The 19,505-nt window shown below is 46.3% G+C and overlaps 1 protein-coding gene across 1 annotated transcript in view; it reads left to right on the top strand.

Moving 5' to 3' along the window:
* Nucleotides 1–19,505, top strand: part of LOC146352748 (PH and SEC7 domain-containing protein 3-like) — a 182,203-nt gene that overhangs the window by 31,729 nt on the left and 130,969 nt on the right. The window contains exon 4 of the mRNA XM_084834784.1: nucleotides 6,816–7,163. Within this exon, the coding sequence (XP_084690910.1) occupies nucleotides 6,816–7,163 (348 nt within the window). The remainder of the gene's footprint in view (nucleotides 1–6,815; nucleotides 7,164–19,505) is intronic.

Raw genomic sequence — 19,505 nt, forward strand, 5'->3', positions numbered from 1 at the left:
AAAAAAAAGCCTCTCTCTTCAGCCGTGAGAGGTAATACAGCCTGACTCCAGACATCTGGGTGCCACTGGGCAACTTGTTGGAGTTTGGCCCTGTAACTGTCCTGGGGAAGGTAGAGGCATGCCTATTTTATTATTTACTGGTGAATGGACCTGGCTTTATGTGGTTTGGAACAGTGCTTTGTTAGATACAGTGAAGCCTTCAAACAAGATTACATACCTGTCAGAGCTGGACACATTGTGCCCGCCCTGTCTTAGTGAACTCACAGCCACAGACATCCCTAGGCCATGGTGCACCCCTGTAGCCCTCCGAGGGGGAGGGGTTTGTTCACTCTATCCCCCTGAGGGGGCTACCTTAGAGCAGGGGGCAGGTGTACAGCTTGGCCTACTAATCTCCCCTGGCTTCAAGCTATGTGCTGCTTAGGGAAGCCTGCCCCTATTTTCTGAAGAAGTTACTGCAGGTTTCAACTACATGGACACATTTAATTACTGCTTAAAAAAAATAAAATAACTCCAAATTTCACACCCCTAGGACCCCCTCAGTATGCATGCCAAGTTTCAGTTGTCTGGGTTTCATGGTTTTGGTGCTATGTTGCTGACAGATGGACAGACAGAAACATATATCTTTTATTATCATATATTATTTTTAGAATTCTTACAAAGCTGCTCAACATAGGGTGCACAAAGCAGGGCATAGGACAACTTCACACACACACACACACCCACACACACACACACACCCTAGAAAATCTCATCATAAACAAGCTTCTCATAATAATAGGACACAATAGTCACACATCTGTCATAAAGCATTCAGAAGACTAAGGGCCACAGATTTGGCAGAATTAGAATTGCTCATCAAGCTACCTGAAGAAGGGCAGTGGCATAGCCAGCTGAACCTCCAGAGAAGGGAGAGTTCCACAGTTTCTGTGCCACAACAAAGTCTCAGGTATTTGTCAAACGAATGGTCCAGTGGGCAAGGGATCCTCAACAAAGTCTCACTACATGGGGAGGCTTGCTTGGGGGAGGCCGTTTCCTCAGGTATGAAGGGGACACAGTGAGCACAGTTCGAAGGCCCTGCCTACACCGAGTGAGAACTAACTTGGTTGGGTGCTGGCTCTTGGCAGATGGGGCTGTTAATGGACCAGGGCCTTGGCAATTGTCCACCCTGCTCACCACTCATAACAGCTATGAGGGGACCAGTACTTGGGCACTATGGCCGTTAGTGTTGTACACATGAATATATTTGCCTCTCATCTGTTTCAGATATAACCACCCAGCTAATCCTCAAACTATGTCTTGAGCTGAGAACAGTGTGAAGATTCCTTTTCACATTCTGATACCTGCATGCTCAATATTTAGGTCAGCTTGTTGGTTGTTGTTTTTATTTAAAAACCCCCCCCCCACTACAACAGAAAATGTGTCTGCATCATGTACTGAATGTACTAGGATGGTTTGTGCATTAAAAAAAAGGAGTTGCCAGCTCTTACTGAGGTGTTTCTGAACGCTCTGGCTTTGAAGCTCTGGCTTATTTTTCATGCATTTCTTTGGATGCTTCTGTCATAGCAACGGTAAATCACCACCACCGAGCAACAAACAAATTCTGGTTCAAGGCCAGTTGCAGGCTGCTTTTTGAAATGCCAAGTGCATCCGGCGTTGCTCCTTTTGATTATTCAGGTTATTCTAAGACAGGTCAGAATGTTCAGCCTGGCTTCCTGGCTGCCGGCAAGCGATGCATGAGAATGACTGAGAGCTTTGAAAAAGCCACCCCCTTGGTTTTGCAGCCAGAAGGAAGGGAGTTGGGGTTTAAATGAAGACTGCGGAGTGAAGGAGCTGGTTTATGGGAAGATGGGAGGTGGTGGTGGGGCATTGGAATAACCAGCAGTGAATGTGTGGACAAGGTAAGAAGGTCACCTAGAGATGAAACTGGGACACCTCTCAGTGATATCTGTAGTTAGTGGAGACCATTTTTTCCAGCCACCCCTGACATGGCGCCCTACAGATGTGTTGGACTACCACTCCCACCATGATGATGGGAGTGGTAGTCAACACATCTGCAGGGCACCAGGTTGGAGGTGGCTGTTTTAGAACTGCATTCACCCATATCAGCCTGCCTGCACTTTAAGATCAGCGAGGAAGGCCCTTCTCATTTGCCTGCCTGTGAGAACAGTAATGTGGGTGACCACTGGAGAGAGGGCCTTTTCCGCAGTGGCTCCACACCTCTGGAATAAGTTGCCATTGTGGGTCCACAAGGCCTCATCATTGCGGGGCTTTAGGAAGGTGCTGAAAACATACTATTTTACTTTGGCCTTCCTCTAATATGTTCAATGTTTCTGCTGTTTTCATTGCTCTTTTTGGTATTTTTACTGTGTTGCTTTTTAAGACCGTATCGGTTTTTATTATGTGTTTTAATATTGTATGCTGCCTTGGGAGGACTCCTGCCCTGAAAGGCAGCCAAGTAATATTTTTGATGATGATAATGTAGTTGATAGTTTGACTTGCTAGCATCTTGTCTCTGTGAGGCAGGACTGACCAAAGTTTGAGAAACTGAACACCTAATGGGGGTTGGTTTGCACACCATCCCATGAACGGAGTCTGCTTTGGTAAGCATTTAAAGGCATAGAGTCCTAGTCTACATTCAGGGTTCTGGGTGTAGTGGAGGAATGTGCACATAGAGGATAGGGATGAACCAGGTCTAAGAATTGCAAGATACGCAGCCCCTTGTCTCCCATACTGATAAACCCAAGAACGTATGTTTATGGAACATATACTTATAAACATAAGAAGAGCTGTGTTGGATCAGGCTAAACGCCTCTGTAGTCCAGCATTCTGTTTCCACAGTGGTCAACCAAATGCCCACGGGAAGCCCACAAGCAGGACACAAGAGCAACGGCCCCCTCCTGCTTGTGTTCCCCAGCAAGTGGCATACAGAGGCATACCGCCTCTGGTACTGGAGGTAATATATACTTCTTCCGTAGTGACACCCCCCCCCCCTGGACCTGAACAGCATCTCCTTCCCTGTCACCCTTTCTACTATGCTGCACCCTCCCTTAAATTCTGCTGCCACAATCACAGTCCTGTACAACTTGCAACCCACCCAGCTGAGAACACAACCAGGCAGTCATTTATGGTGAACTACCTGAGTCTCTGCAATGAATATGAACTTGAGCACACTCCGGGAGAGAGCGCAGGACAGGAAGGCCTGGCGTGCTATGGTCCATGGGGTCACGAAGAGTCGGACACGACTGAACGACTGAACAACAACAACAACAACCTGAGTCTCAGTGGCTGGGTTTGCACGATCAGCGGGGGAAACTATGCAGTATTGGTTGTTTCCCCCGCCCTTGTGCGTGCCTGCCATTTGCTTAATTACCTGCTCTGTTGTGTTGTCCAAACCTGATATGGCGGATGGCTTCCAACCCGCCCCATAACCCATGGCTTGTAGTAGGGGTTGTTGGGTGTGTTAGAAGCCACTTCTGCCATGCCACATGCTGGATTTGGATGATATTGCAACTGCAACATGGCACAGGTAGTTAAGGAAATGCTGGCCATGCACGTGGTACCTGTGGGCCAGAGGAAACTACCCATACTGCATAGTTTCCCCTGCTGATTGTGAATAAGTATTCTACTTTTGCCCCTGAATGGGATTATATGAACTGCTGGGGGGTGGCCGGTTAAGCACCTAGCACTCTGTATTACATTTATATCGACATTTCTTCCAAGGAACTTAAGGCAGCTTGTGGTTCTCTTTCTTCCCCCCCCCCCCCACCCCAAGAGTTAGGCCAAGGCTAGGCCAAGAGAGTGTGACTGGCCCAAGGTAACCCAGTGAGAGCTTTATTGCCGAGTGGGGATTTGAATCTGGGCCTCTCCAGTCCTAGGGCAACACTTTAACCCAGCCTTGTGCCCTCTAGAGGTGTTGGACTACAACTCCCAGCATTCCCAGCCAGCATGTCTGGGAATGATGGGAGTTGCAGTCCAACACCTCTAGAGGGCACCAGGTTGGGGAAGGCAGCTCTAACCACTGCATCACACTGGCTGTACTACTCATTTTGCCTTAGTGGGTCACAAGTTGTGCAGGTATGCACTAGCTGCTAGACAGGCCCCTCCAACATTGGGGCCTCAAGATCACACTGCTATAGCTCCCACCACCAGTACATTCCTGGACTCCTCTGTCTCAGCGTGGCTAGGATCAAGCATGTGAATGGAGAAGGGCAAATCTCTATTGTACCCTTAATACATATGCACATTAAAGAGTTCCCCTTCTATGAGCTTTTCCCACTCTTTGAACATCTCAGTTTAGCCACTCCCATTTCAAACACAAAACTGGTTTGCTGCTCCAGCTGCCACACTAGTTTCTGTTTCCTCTTCCACTGTGAACTATATGGCAGTAGCAGGCATTTTCTTTAATCATAGTTTGCATTATTATGGCTTCATTTATATGGTAAGTAAGCAACTAATGGTATAAACATGATACAGAAATGGGTAATATGTGTTAAAAGCAATTATAAACACTACAGCAGGAGTCTTGACTATAATGAACTTTAGCTAAAATGCTTTCCTAACTAACCTTGTCAATTCCATAGCAACTATTTTATCATTTATTAGGTTGGTCCATGTCTTGCCAGTCCTTTCTCTGAAAAGGAAACGCCTTGGACCAAATTGCTCACCTAGATGCAATTACTCATAAGAGTAGTTTTTCTTTTTTCTTTTATTCCAGTAATCTTATTTATGGAAGGGCAGGATTTGTAGAGTCACTTGACCCAGTAACTCATTAGCGCTGGTGCATGTTTCATGTGACACTGTTTAGTTAATCAAAGGAGCCACTCCTAACTTGCTATAAACAGTGTGCTTTATTAAGATGGTGGTGTATTATTATTATTATTTTTACAATTACAGGGCCTTAAGTTATCTCCTTGCCTGTCTAATGCTCTACCTTTTTTTCTTCCTCCTCACTTCCTGTTCCTCCTTCAAACTCCACCTCCCTGCTACTGCTGGTTTTACTTCTAAACTCCATAAATATTTATACAGTTCAGACATAATGAATTTGTTCCAGTGAATAGACTGGGAGGAGAGAATGAATTCTCCCTGCTGTTCTCTCAGTGGCCTTAAGTATGGTGAAATGATACATGGGCACCTATGTTGGCCGTGGTTGAGACTTAGCAGGTTCCCTCTTATTCAGATTTTGTTAACCATTTTGAATCATGGTTAAGATGAAACCCTGGTTCACATTGACTGCTGATAACATCCTTAACCATGTAATCTGTAGCCATGGTTAAGGCCAGTGAAAGAAGAGTGGGGAATTGTGCATAGGAGAGGAGAGGGGAGAGTGCATATTAATGTGGCCTGCTTCTAATCTTTTATGCATGATTGGGAGTATTATGTCCCAGTGTTAGGTATGTTTTGAATCAGAGACATTAAGATTCTGTAAGGTTCTGCCAGTGGATTATGGCTTCTGTGTGCAGTGCGCATATGTCAGATTATCTAAAGATTTGTATTCTCTTTTTCTTTCTACACTCCACACCCCCTGCCCCCAGAGCAGAAGGAACCATCGTTGTTTGCCCAAAGTGCTTGGTTAACGAATCAGTCTCGATGGCTTTCATCAAGTAGGACAGGGTTTGTCTGTGCAGCAGATATTAGAGGAGCAGTGTGTGGACTGGACTAGAAGGAAGCTGCTTCTGTGTCACTTTGTTAATAGATCCAGTCCATCTATGCTCATTTCAGAGCAATTTTGAATGTGACAATGATGGATGGGGGAAAGGAGGAAGTATGTTGCTTTTGTTCATCTCATCGTAAACAGGACTCTTGCATGTGCTGATATGCACACAACCCCCTGTAGAAAATTGTGAAAGCTTCTCATGATAGAGGCATCATTGCCCATGGCACCCACATTTCCCCCATTCTCATCTCTGGCCTGGTTCATATGTAATGAGAAACCACTGTGGGTTAATTTTTCTGTTGGCCTTCTTGTGGTGGTGGTGACTAGCTTTTTGAATATTCGAGATGAAGTGGGAACATGCTGTAGCTTGTAGCTATGTGTGAAACTGGCAAAAGTGGGTTGCTGGGGTAGTTGACAAGCCACGGCAACCCTAAAACATTCCATGGGTTCTGGGTGGCTTGTCAGTCACCCCAACAACCCACCCTCACTGGGTTTGCACATAACAACAAGCCACCCCTGGCATGGTTTGAATATTCAAAATGGTGGCTGCTGCTGTGACAAAAAACAAACAAACAAACATAGGGAAATTCACCCATGGTGGCTTCTTGTTACGTGCAAACCAGCTCCCTCTCTTCAAAGGTTTTGCAGAGCTTAAGAAAAACCATGCAAAGTCTGTTGCCTGTGGGACAAAAGAAATGCCATGGGAAACAAAGCCTCTCTCATGCCACCTTTAAGTCTCTGAATAACCATTGTCTGTCTCTTCTAATCTATTCCTTTTGTTTTGTGAATTGGCTGAGATGTTGGGAGAAAGGATCCAGAAGCTTCAGAATCTCCAAAAGCTAATCTAGGGTAGAGGGACACAGTGTGCCTTTTTTTCTGAACACAATGAATTGATGTATCTCAGTATACATCATAACATCCCGGTCACTGTTGCCTTTACTCAGTGCTGGCGGGGTGGGGGTGGGGAATCACAAGGAAAGACAAGGGTGTCCGCTGTCCATCAACACAATTGCAACCAGACGTGTAAAATGCTGGTACTTGCTGATCAGAAGGAGAGGCTATTTGTTTTGTATGCATGAACCACCCGCAGAAGATCTGAGCATACCCACATGCAGGTCTTAAAACAGAGACTGAAGCGGCTTTTCTTTGTTTGGATTCCTAGGCTAATGGAGGAGGAAGAAACGGTCAGTGGGAGAATGGAAGATGTCCTTGGGCAACCACACTCCGAAGTCTCAACAGATGTGTACAGCTCCCAATTTGAAAGCATTCTAGACAATGCGTCTTTATATTATAGTGCCGAGTCGCTGGAAACGTTATATTCTGAGCCTGATAGCTACTTCAGCTTCGAAATGCCGCTTACTCCAATGATCCAGCAGCGCATCAAGGAAGATGCTCAGTTTTTAGAAAGGACTCCTGATGGGAAGATCAGGAAGAGCTCCTGTGATGGGGTCTCCAATGGCCTAGAAGATGTGAAGGAGTCAGACATCACAGACGCTGATAATTTAGAAAGGTAACTTTAGGTGACTGATATAATATTTGCTGCTGAGCTTTTTAATCCTAGTCTGTAATCACTCACAGAAAAGATGCTTGTATTAGAAATCTAGAGACTTTCCCCACATTGGCACAGTTTGCTAGCTTCTATAGTGCATGGACCTTTGAGGGGCTGTATGCAATGGTGTACTAAGGGCACAATCCCATGCAGATAGGCGGCTGCCTCCGAACTTGGAGGCGACCGCCTATCCAATGCAGGGCAGGAGAAGTACAGAGGGGATTATTCCCTCCATGCTTCTCCTGCCCTGCATTTTCGGCTAGGCAGCCGATTGCGGCTATCTAGCTGTGGGAGCGCAGAGCGGGGGAGGAGGCTGCTGTATGACACATTGGGTGTGTCGTACAAGCATTTCTGCCCTCCTCGCCCCAGAACGCCCTCCAGGAATGCCCCATTTCAGCCGCTCCATACTCCTCTTGCGAGCGCTGAGAATGGGGCTGTTCTGCGCTGTCTCCGAGGTCAGTTCTCGGAAAGCCAGATATCCTATGGCTGTCTAGCCGCTGTCTAGCGGCTATAGGATTGCTCCCTTAGGTAATTTGGGGACCTGGACTAAATGGCCTTAAAAGGGGGCCCTTTAGATAGTCATGTGTCTTACTTCAGTTGTGAAACATGCATTTACTTGGGAATAAGCACCATTTTATTGTAGGAAAGGTGAATATATTTTAAAAGTTAAAGTAATTAAATGAAAGTCAACAAACCCCTGACCATAAAATGTTTCTAAAAATAAGAACGGATGCTGCAGTGAGCTGGGTCAGCTCCAGCATGCCCAAGCCAGCACAGATGCTGGGCCTGTTTGCCACGGCCCCCTGTTAACTACCACTCTCTGGGTGCTCATTTACAGCCCTGGACTTCAGCCCTGAGATCCAGTCCTAGGGGCACCACTGGCTGTATGTGTGTATATGTTGTCTGTGCACATTTTTGGAGAACATATGCTCCCATTCACATTTGTGTTCAGTGTTGTGAACAGGGCATTTTCAAGTGATTTGCAAACTGAAACAAAATTCTCATGCATCCCTAGCTCACAGCCATCCCTTGTTACCCTTCCCTTCCTCTCTTTGTCTTACCTACTGTTAAATTTTAGATGGTGAGCTTCTCTAAGCAGAGACCTGTTTTTTTTTGTTGTGGTTGCTTAGGTTGCCTTGTAAAATTCCATGTACAGTCATGGTGTTTTATAAATAAACAATTTTGCAATACTGATGCCTTGACAGGCATCTATAGCTGTTGTGTCCATTCTGGGCATCTCCTAATGTATTATTGGTACAATTGATGAAGCGAGGCACACACTTAGGTTTTGCCATTTGCATCGGCTTTGACTTGGGTGTCTGGTGGCGAGAAGGTGTCACCACCATCATGGACTGGCTGTTACCTTATTCACTCTGTGGCCTGGTTTGCACAATCCCAGGGTAGTTAGCAAGTCATGGTGGCTTGTTAACCACCCTGCACATGCTGCTTGTGTGCTGGCTGATTTGGATAATTATCCTCACCGGGTGTGGCTTCTCATGTCATCCAAACCTGGTGAGGGTGGCTTGCTGGGGTGGTTAACAAACCACCCAGAACCCGTGGCGTATTGTCGGGTAGCAAGGTGATTTGTTTACCACCCCAACAAGACACCCTCACCAGGTTTGGACAACACGAGAAGCCATAGTGGTGGGGGCTTGAATTGGCAACCTGGTGCCTGTGGGCACTGCATTCTCACCGAGACTAATAAGCCACGGTGGGCTGCAGTGATCATGCGACCCAGGTCTATGAATAAGCCTTTGGCTTATTTAAAGAAATCCCAAGATTTGAACCACCAGGGCTAGAATTGTTAGTAAATGCTGCAAATGCTTTAATAAGACACTTAACTCTTCTATCTTTTATATTTGTTGTTAGTACGTCTTATCAAACACTTTTGAATTTCATTTCTCACGGCTCTTATTAAGCTGGTAGTGCAGGAAAATAGTTAACAATGGGCGTGGGCTGCCACTGCACTACGATGTACAGCTTCCAAGAAATGGGGCACTTGTAGGGTTGTCTCCTAAATCAGCCTTCCCCAACCCATCTGGAAGGCACCAGGCTGGGGAAAGCTGTTCTAAATAAAATATGCAGAAAAAGTAAAGCTTGTAGCTTATGCATGTTGAGTGCTGGCGATTTGGCTTCGCCGTACTGCATGTCATGACAGAATGAAAGCTAGGGCTGAACTAATCTTCCCTGGGGAAGTTGGCGAACCACATTTAGTTGGAAATTGGAACATAAGCTAAATATACCCCCCATTTCCCCACTTGAATGTGTTTTTAAGCTTGGCTGTGTTCTCAGCTGCTTATTTGGTCATTTGTTTGTATTCAGTTAAAAACAAACAAGCAGCCAATCCACTATTCAACCCTATTCCACACTGGAGGCCCTTGTGTTCCCTAGGTGTTTGTAATTTCTGGCACCTGTAATATGAATCTTTACTACATTGTGTGCATTGTAAATATATCCTAGCTAAAGGCATGCCATTACAACAGGCAGGGTCTGCATGGAAGTAGAGAATAAAAGACTCAGGAACATATTAATTCTTTGCTCAGCCTGTGGGATCTCTGTCAGTGGGAACTAAGCCACATAGTATCAGGGGCTTTGGGCACGCTTTACATTTTTTTCCCCACAGGAGTGAACGACAGCAACGTGGTTTATGTTAGGGGTATTGAACCTCATGACTGTGGGACAATTCTGGCTTGCCTGGATCCAAATCTAGGCCTCCCGGGTTCCCCACATGGCAACTCCCCCTTCCCTTGACCCCACTCCTTTCCCCCAACTGCTAGTCATTTGGTGATTTCCTGGCTTTCACGTGTTTTTTCCCCATGCCAAAAGGCTGAAATGCCTCCCCTAAGTCTTAGTTCCTGGCAGAAAGAGCTTTACCGTGGTATTGTGGGTATTTTTGCCCCCAGCCTATTTGGCTTTGGCCCTGCCCACCACTGGAATGTGGCACCCAAGAGCTTCTCTGAAATTGAGTTTGGACTGAAAGAGGTTCAACATCCCTGCTGTATGTGCTGCAATTGTTGTAGGTGAGCAATTCTTAAAACTTTGATGTGATCCTATGGATCTCCTGAAAATGCAACAGAAATCAAGGAAAGGGTAGAACACCTCTCCCTAAATCAAACAATAGAGACTGAATTAAAATTGGTCCTAAATAGCAGTGACTGACAGATGTCTTTGTAGCATGTGTACAAATATAGCAGCCACTGCCCTTTTCCTTCTCCATATTCATTCAGTACAGCTGCATTATCGTTCTAACTTCAGAAACTTTTCAAGTGACCTCCCATGTGGTAGCTGTCACGTTATAAACAACGACAACAGCCTACTATGTTGTAGTGCACAAAGAACAAGCAAAAAAGAATAGTGTGCTGCAATACAAGAAGTTTATCAATTGCTTGCTGTACCCTGCTCAGAGTCCTTTGCCGGGCTGGCCCTACCATTACACAGGCTCGTGCCACCACATTAGGCAACAGAGGCAGAGGAGCAGCAAACTGTTCTGCTCCCCACCCTCCCGGCCCCAGCCAGGAAGGCCCACTGCCACTGCCTCCAGCCAGTGCCCTAAAGAGCCCCACCAACTGCTCTCCCAACCCAGCATTTCCCTCAGTAAGAAAGCAGCTGGAGGCAGTGGCTGTGCGGCTCTTTCATGAGACCTGGGAGGCCGCTTCGTCCAGCTGCACTACGTGGCAGCCAAGGTAAGGGGGTGGAGATGTGTGGTGGCAAGAGGAAGAGCAGCGAGGTACGGTGGTGGTGGTGCAAGTTGTCTATTGTTTCAGGTGGCAAGAGAGCTTGTGCCGGCCCTGGTCCTCTGAATCGTTCACGTGATCAGTGAAAGTATAACCCGAACCTTAGCATTTACCCCAGGCAGTCAACCTCACTCACACACCCAGACCAGGGTAAATCAGTTAATAAAGGGATTTATTAATACATTCTAGACAAATACTGCATTCCCAACAGACATCAAAGTGCATTCCCATAAGCCCTTAACAGCAGAGCAAAATGTAACTGTGAGGCATAGCCCAGGTCCTCTTTTCTCTGTACGCAGATTAATCCCAAAGTTACAAACCCAGAGTCTTAAACCCAGAGTCTTGTAGCAACCCCACGGGGGGTGGGGGGAGAGAGAGAGAGACAGAGAGAGAGAGAATCACTCTCTGTCTTGGTTCTGGGAGAAAACAGGCAAGCCTCCAGGCGCCAACACTGTAGTAGCCACCAGGCCCCAGTTTGCAGCGATTGAGTCCTCACGCCTTCTCTCAACTTCCAGTGGTGCACAACTTCTCATCTCAGTAGAAAATGCCCCAGCAATCCTTCTTCTCCCGAGAACAGGCAAATTTACAATAGCAGTCTTAAACGCTTTATCAAAGCCTCCCCCGCTGTCCATGAATCTTCGTCTTTCAACAAACTCAAGAACAAACAAGAACTCACAACAGCCGGACTAATGCCGCCTCCTCCCAGCATTCCCTTCTACCTCTGGGCTTTCACTTAAATGCATACCTGCTCAGAATGAGCACACCCACACTAACTCACAATTAACTCCTGTTAACTCTTTCCAAACCTACAAACTCCATCTGTTACAAAAGAAAATGCAAAAACAACACAGAAACAAAAACCTGGAAGCACACTGAGCAGCCAATAGGTGTCCCCTGTGAACCGTGAGGAGTTCAATATGGTATTCAGAATAGTGTGCATTATGGCTTCTTGTGGGGGGGAAGGGATTCAGCGCAGGCTCCAAGTGACTTCTTATGAGACCCATTTATGTACTCTTAGTGCCAGGGGAGAGGGCTATAACATGTTGGGATCTATTGGCTTAAATGGGAGACAGAAAATAGGCTGCAACTGAGAGACGCAACTGAGAAGGTGCAGTTTTTTTCCTCCTCTGAATATATCGCAGATTGCAGTTCTCAGTGCTGGGTAGTACGCTTTGAGAACTGAGCCTTTTTGGTCTGCCCCACCCATAGTTCTGTTTTTGGTCACTCTAAAGTGTGACAGAGACAGAGCCTAGGAGCTCTGGCATTCCATATTTATTTTTTATCTTGTATTGTGCTTAACAATTTGTAGTCCAGTTTCTGTATTAGTATGTGAAAGTTGTTAGTCTGGCTCGGATGAAAACAGGATGGCTGAAGTCTGAGAAGACGTATTTAACATCATACAAAATTAAGAAGATTTATAATTTAGAACATGACAAATGTTGGAGATTTGGCTTCCACATCGCTGATTATATGTGTACATTTTGGCATTTTATAAAAAATTGACCTTACTGGAATTTGGTTTTATTTTATATTGAATAAATGACAGGGCTTAGGCTTCAGAATGACCTTCTTAGGAGTCTTCATAATTATTTAAAGGATTGTGCAGAAAAGGAGGATTTGGAGTTGGTTATTAATCTCTTAACAGCAGCAAAAATCTCAACCCCTTCATTTTGGAAAAAGGAAATTGTGTCCCCTTTGTCTTGATTGGTTTATCAGGGTCTGGGATGCTGAAATCATAATGAAATCAACGTATAATATTAAGGCAAGACAAGATCAAATGTTTGAAAATAGGTTTAGTGAGAGATGGAGAGTTGTTATTGCATTCTGGAATGATAACTTTGGGGGAAAATGTCCCTCTGTATTTTTGTCTCGCTAATTCAAATCATTGTTAAAAGAAAATATGTATTTGATATTTACGTAAATAAAAAAAGAAGACTCAGAAGAGGTCCAAGGAGAGAGGATAGTTTAAGAGATGGAGAGACCCAAGGCTAATGCAGAGCAGACAGTGGACTGAGAAAGAGGAACTTGAAGGGGAAGAAGGATCAGTAAAAAAAGAGGCTTGAGGGCAAGGAAGAGGAGGCAAGGAACTGTTGCAGTAGGTTAATCAAGGAGGAGGCTCTGAGGAAACTTAAGAGTGCTTTTTAAAAAAACTTTGAATGCCAGTATAGGCTCCTTCACACTGAGCTTTTATCCTGCAATTGAGATTGCTCCTTCATGGAAGTTTGTGTGCTGTTTACATGACGCCATGATCATTCAAGGCGTCTCCTGCACTAAATGCCCTTTGTTCCATTTTTAAATAGATCGCAGATAATGAGCTATCACATTACCCCGTTTGTGTTCTGTTTCAGTTTCCTCCTTGAAAAGAGTAAAAGCGGCAAGAAGAGGAGTGAGATCAATGAAAGAAAATGGAAGACCCAGATGCGGGGAGAAGGAGGGGGAAGGGGGTGGGGGAAAAGGAAGCATGTGAAAAAGGGAGTCGTGATCCTGCATTTAAAATGGAAGCAGAAAGCCCCGTTTTAAATGCAGGATTTTAGGCTGGTGTAGAGATGCCCATATCTAAAGATCATGTAAAGGAAAGGGAACAGGTGAATATGGGGCTGGGGTGGGGAGTGGGGGGAGAAAAACAACAACATTGCAGTACTTAAGATCAAGAGGGGCTATATTTTGTGGGGGGTGGGAATGAGAAGTGCTAGGGAGTCTGGTCAGGGGACAAAATGGTCAAGGGAAGTGGGGCAAGGTAAGCTGTGGTCTTAAAAGCAGAAACCTGAGGAAACGCTATTTGGTGGAAGCATGGAATTTAAAAGTGGCGGAAGGGCCAAGGAGGAAGTGGGGCTGGGGTGAAATTGCACACAGGCCCAGGAGCAGGAGGCGTTGTGCGTTATTGGGAAGAAGGAAGTGGGCAGGCAGGGGAAAAAGCCAGGGTGGAGTTCGATTTCCTCAGACTACTTGCCCTTGTGATTTCTAATACCTCTGAAGTGTTGTGACTGGGTGACCTTAAGAGAGCCATGGGGGCTGAGAAGCAGTGGGGGGTGGTGAGGGCTGAAAGTAACTGGTTTGAACTCACTAGTTTCTAGTTCTTTGTCTGTAGGCTTCTAATATTTGTATATGCTTGCATGCAAAATACCCAGCAGTATGATCAGGCAGGGTTGTGTGGAGGCCTGGAGGGAGGGCTTTTGACTGTAAGGATGGATGGATGGATGGATGGATGGATTCATACATACATACATACATACATACATACACACACACACAAAAGATAAAAGAGTAAGAGCATAAAAAGATTAAAACACCACATTAAAATTACACTTGTTTAAAAACACAATGCCAATAAAACCAGTAACTGGTCAATTAAGTAATGCCTCCTGGAAGAGTGCTGTTTTCGGGAGGTGCCAGAAACAGCGTAGTTTTGGTGCCTGCCTGACCTTCAGGGGCAGGGAATTCCAAAGAAAGGGGGCTGCCACACTGAACGCTCTTCTCCTCGTGGGCTCCAGTCGGGCCATAGGTCCATGTGGAATCATCAGGAGCAAGCCCTCCAATGACCTCAGTGACGGGCAGGCTGGTAAGGGATTTCTAAAGAATGGAAGCAGCATGGTCTCGTGTGCCCTGCACACGGATATATTAGAGATATATTATACTCCCCTGCAGGATCCTAGTCCGTGAGGTTTAGTCCATGCAGTGTCAGGGATGCAGGGCAATTTTTGCCCTCCTTGCAGTAGCATTTTACTTTTTTCCTTCATAGGACTGAATGGTTACCATTCTCTTCTGTGGCAGAAAGTAAAATTCACGTGGACAGTATGGGGTGAGAGGGCTGTACTTATTTCCTTACCCAGTGACCTGAGCTGTTGAGAATCAGAGTACCTCTATCTGCATAGCCCTAGACCTGGGTTCTCTTTCTTGGTCACCCCAATGCCCATCAGCCCCAGACAGCATGGCCGATTGTCAGGGATGATGGGAGCTGTAGTCCAACACTATCTAGGGGGTAATCCACCCTTGTGCTAGAGTGTGAGAGGGATGCCAGTTCCCTTTCCAGTGCCCCGCCACTCTTGACTGATCATAGTCTGTTCCTCACACACATGTCCTCAGTCTCTTCATGGAAGTAGGCAAATATGTGCTTATTAGAGGATTTCAGGAGGCCTTTAGCATGTGCAGTTGCCCCCAATAGTAAATGAAGAGAATGGCCTTAGTGGGAAGGAACAGTGGTCCACTCAGGTCATCCTGTCCACTCAGAATTTGCAGCCACAGCCTCCCAGATCTTTAGCTGAAGATTTCCCCATCGCCAGCCAGCTCCATAGCCTTTATAGGTAATTCAGAGGCCCTGCTCCACACGGTGAAGTCAGGAGATGACTCAGGCTCCCTTGGGCCCTAGCTTCTGCGTCTCCTGCAGGGTGGCCATAGGCTCCCAGCCTGAGAGCCAGTGACCTCTTGCCTCACAGGCCGCAGGAAATGCACATCCATATAAGCCACTTCCCAACATTCTCTGATAATTCTTAGGTCTTTCTCATCCTGGTGCTAATGTCTGACTCCCATTTCCCACGATATCCCAGGGCTTTCGCATCTGTATTCTGTTTCAAGTGATGTGAAGCAAAGCAACATTCTCATTCCCACTACACAGATAGGCAAAGTGGGGCAGAGGAGTGTCTCTCTGCTTTGCTGAGCACGTTCATTTCCTGCCCTTCCTCCAGGGATTTAGGGCAGCATACACCGGGCTATCCTGTTGTAGCCCTACAACAGTCCTATATGGTAAAATCGATTTGATAGAGAGTCTGATTTGCCCAAGGTCACCTAGTGAGCTTCATGCGGAAGCACAGACATCAGCCACTGAATTGGGAGTGCTGATGGGAGAAAAGACTTTGGCTGTCTGCTGTTGGTTGGACAGAGGTGGCCAACAGGTATCTGTCTTTTGGAGTCACTGCATCCTATCCAAATTCTCAGATAGAGTGTTCCTGCTATTATACAGTGAAACTACTCCTAGAAATCACATATGTTCGCCTTGATCACTTCTTTTTAAAATGGCTGAGTTGGCAGGTCCTGAGAGGGGCTAGACATAGAACGGGGAACCTGGCCCAGGCTAAGAAACTACTGTTTATATAATGCCCTAACCACTGGGCCATCTCTGCTATCTTTGAATGTCGTCCACATATTTAATTCACGTGGGGAACACTGGAAGCTGCCTTACAGCAACAGACCATCTAGCTCAGCATTGTCTTCACTCACTGGCAGCAGCTGTCCAGGGTTTCAGGCAGGGTTCTTTCCCAACCCTACCTGGAGATGCCAGGGCGTGTAAATTTTGGCATTAGAATCTAACCATTTGGAAATCATTCTTTACTGTAACCTGGCTTGTAAGTGTCAAAGAAATTACATCCCATTTGGAGTACTGTTACATGCTCTATATTTAATTGGGCTGCCTTTGAAAAGTGTTCAGAAACATCAGCTGGTCTAGAATGCTGCAGACAGACTTTTCCCCTGGGCTGGTTACAGGGAGCACATGACTCCCTTGCTACAACAGCTTCACTGGCTACCAGCCTGTTTCAAAGTGCTGGTTATGATCTATGAAGCTCTATATCAGGGGTCCCCAACCCCCAGTCTGTGGACCGGTACCCGTCCATGGCCTGTTAGGAACCGGGCCATGAAGGGGTGTGCGAAACCCCCTTACTTTGGGTCCATGGGGGTCCGCAGGGTGAGGGGAAGGCGATCCGTCCCTCCCCCCTGGAATCCTCGCTGGCCCTGGCCAGCTCCGCTCCGCGGTGAGTCCGCAGAGCTGCCAGCTGGCTCCAGCCGCTGGCGGACTTCTGGCTGCTGGGACGCAAATGGCGTCCCTGTAGTGGATGCCATTTGCATCCCTGTTCTTCAAGTAATAGGCTACGTAAATCTTTATGTAGCCTATTACTGCAAAGAACAGGGACGCAAATGGCGTCCGCTACATGGACGCCATTTGCATCCCAGCGGTTGGAAGTCCGCCTGCGAAAACCCCACTCCCCGGTCCGTGGAAAAATTGTCATCCACGAGACTGGTCCCTGGTGCAAAAAAGGTTGGGAACCACTGCTCTATATGGCTTGGGAGCAGGCTACCTGAAAGACTGCCTTCTCCCATATGAGCCCGCCTGGATTTTAAGATTTTCTACTGCCATTGGAAGTACGTTCAATGGTGACATGAGAGACGGCTTTCTCAGTGGCCGCTCCCAAGCTCTGGAACTCCTTGCCAAAGGAGACTAGGTTGGCCTCCTCTCCATTGCCTTTCTGTCAGTCTGCAGAGACGTTTTTATTCAGGTAGGTCTTTGGCATATCAGCTGGTCTGTTGCTCAAGGGGCTTTAATTGGTTGGGTGCTGTTTATTTCTTTTATTGTTGTGTTTTTAATTGTGTTTTTAATTTATTTAATTTATTTGTTTTTGCGTTACATTTTAATTAAGATTTTGTTTTTAATCTGTATTTTATTCTTATCTGCCTTCAGTGCCTGTTTTGGCAGAAAGGCAGGAAATTAATTAATTAATTAATTAAGTAAAATAAAATAAAATTGGGAAGCCTTTCTAGCAGCTAATGGTGGCATACGGAGGACCAGATTGGCAAACCCAGCTGGTCCTTTGAAATCCAATAAATGAGCAAGGGGACTAGAGCTTGACAGGAAAGAGTTAACTATTTCTCTGCCTCAAATACAGAAGAATCTGTCAGAAAGGAGAAGCAGTTCCTTTGCATCTTTTTTTTTTTTTTGCCACCAGATATAGCCACTGCTGATGATCCAAACAAGCCAGGTGGTTTTTAGGTCACAGGCCAAGTTCCAGCTTCCCACTTTTCACTGGGGGATCCTTTACCGAGCAGCTCCGGACTCCCGAAGCTTTGGTGCAAGTGAGAGCCAGGCTCTGAATGTTAATTAGAGATCAGCTGATCGACAAGAGAAGGATGCATGACAGTAATGTTATCCAATCCTTTTAATGAATGAGCAGAAGGGGACCAACCTTTCTCCATGCGGTACAGCTGTTAGGGGCCGAGTTTCAGGGAGAGGGCTTCAGAGAAGCTGGGAGTCACATGGCCTCGAAATTAAAAAGAGCGATTAGTAGCTGGTGGTCTAGGAGTCCCTATGGGCTCCTCTGTGTCTGGGTGTTTCTCTCCAGCCAGCCTATCAACTGCTGACCTTGGCTACATTCAGTAAGTCCGAACCCAAACTGTGCATGGCTTCAGTGTACTTGCTGTGACATTGGAGAGCAGTGTTCTCATGGTGGGGGTGCGGAGTGGGCAAGCAGGGAGAGGCCCAGCCTGTTCTGAAGTAAGTCACTGTCCAGGTTTTGTGTAGGATATTGGCTGATTTCCCCCTAAAAGGTGAGGTTGTTTCTGAAAAGGGGAACTTTCCTAAGCATAATTCAGTCGTTATGTGATCTCACTTCCAAATAAGGTGCAGCACCAGCATTCAGTGAAAGAGTTAGGACAGAGAGAGAGAGAGAGAGAGAATAAACTTGCTATTTTTGGCAAAAGATTTTCACTGTTATATTTTGCCGTGGAGTTTACTAGGTAGCACTTGAAGAGATAGGGCAGCGCATGCAGGAGGTTTAGCCATCACCAGCCATAGCTCAGGGTTACACAATTCTATTGGATATGAGCAAGCTGCTTATAGGAAGCATCTATATTACAGCTCGACCAAATCTGGCCCCACAATTGCCACCCCAGAGATGAAAAAAGAGGCAGGGAAGGAATGATGTTTGTGACATCAGGGCTTGCCAGGAGGCCACTTGCGGTGGGGGTACCCTTATAATTTTATATAAGGGTAAATCTGTTAGGAATTTCTTCTGTGCAAGCCTCACTGTGGCTAGTGCAACCAATTTAGATGCAGTTTGCTATCTTGTTCTTTGGTGAAGTCTTTACAGCTCTTAGAATCCTAGAGGTGGAAGGGACCTTACAGGTCAGCTAGTCCAAACCGCTGCTGACACAGGAAATCCACTTCTTCTGCATCCCTGTTAGGTGGCCATCCGGCTTCGGCTTACAAACCTCTACTGAAGGAAAGAGCAGCACCGTCTGAGGCAGTTTGGCCCAGAGCTGAACAGCTCGTACTGTTTAGTCTAAATAGTTTTTCTTGTAATTTGAACCCCTTGGTTGTTCCTTTGATCTGGACAGATATAGGTGACTACAGCCTGCCACACATCTGCTCCTGAGGTGAGGCAAACTTCTCTTTGCCACTTGGCAGATGACCAAGGCACTGGAGGCTGGTGGATCCATCCAGTCCGGTGTTCTCTGTCCAACAGCTGCCAGCCAGATGACTTTGGGAAGGTGACAAAGAGGGCATGGAAGTAACAGCCCTCCCTTGTTTTTTTGTCTCCAGCAACTGGTGCTTCGAGGTATCTGCACGCTGGGATTGTTTGTGGTGGATATAAGTGTTTTAGGAGGAGCAGCTAAGTAGGTGAGCTTGCGTGGGGTTTCAGCTGCCGATGAGCTGAGGATATGCATGTGTGTATGTAAAAGCAAGTGAATATGTCAGCCTTCCCCAGTCTGGTGTCCTGAAGATGTGCTGGACTCCAACTCCCAGCACTGTAGTTGAACACAACTGGAGGCCACTAGGGTGGTGAAGGCTGGTGTATGTGCGTGA

Source organism: Heloderma suspectum, chromosome 2, assembly GCF_057233095.1.
Source record: "Heloderma suspectum isolate Gila_16-S chromosome 2, 16-S_ref, whole genome shotgun sequence".
Taxonomy (NCBI): Eukaryota; Metazoa; Chordata; class Lepidosauria; order Squamata; family Helodermatidae; genus Heloderma; species Heloderma suspectum.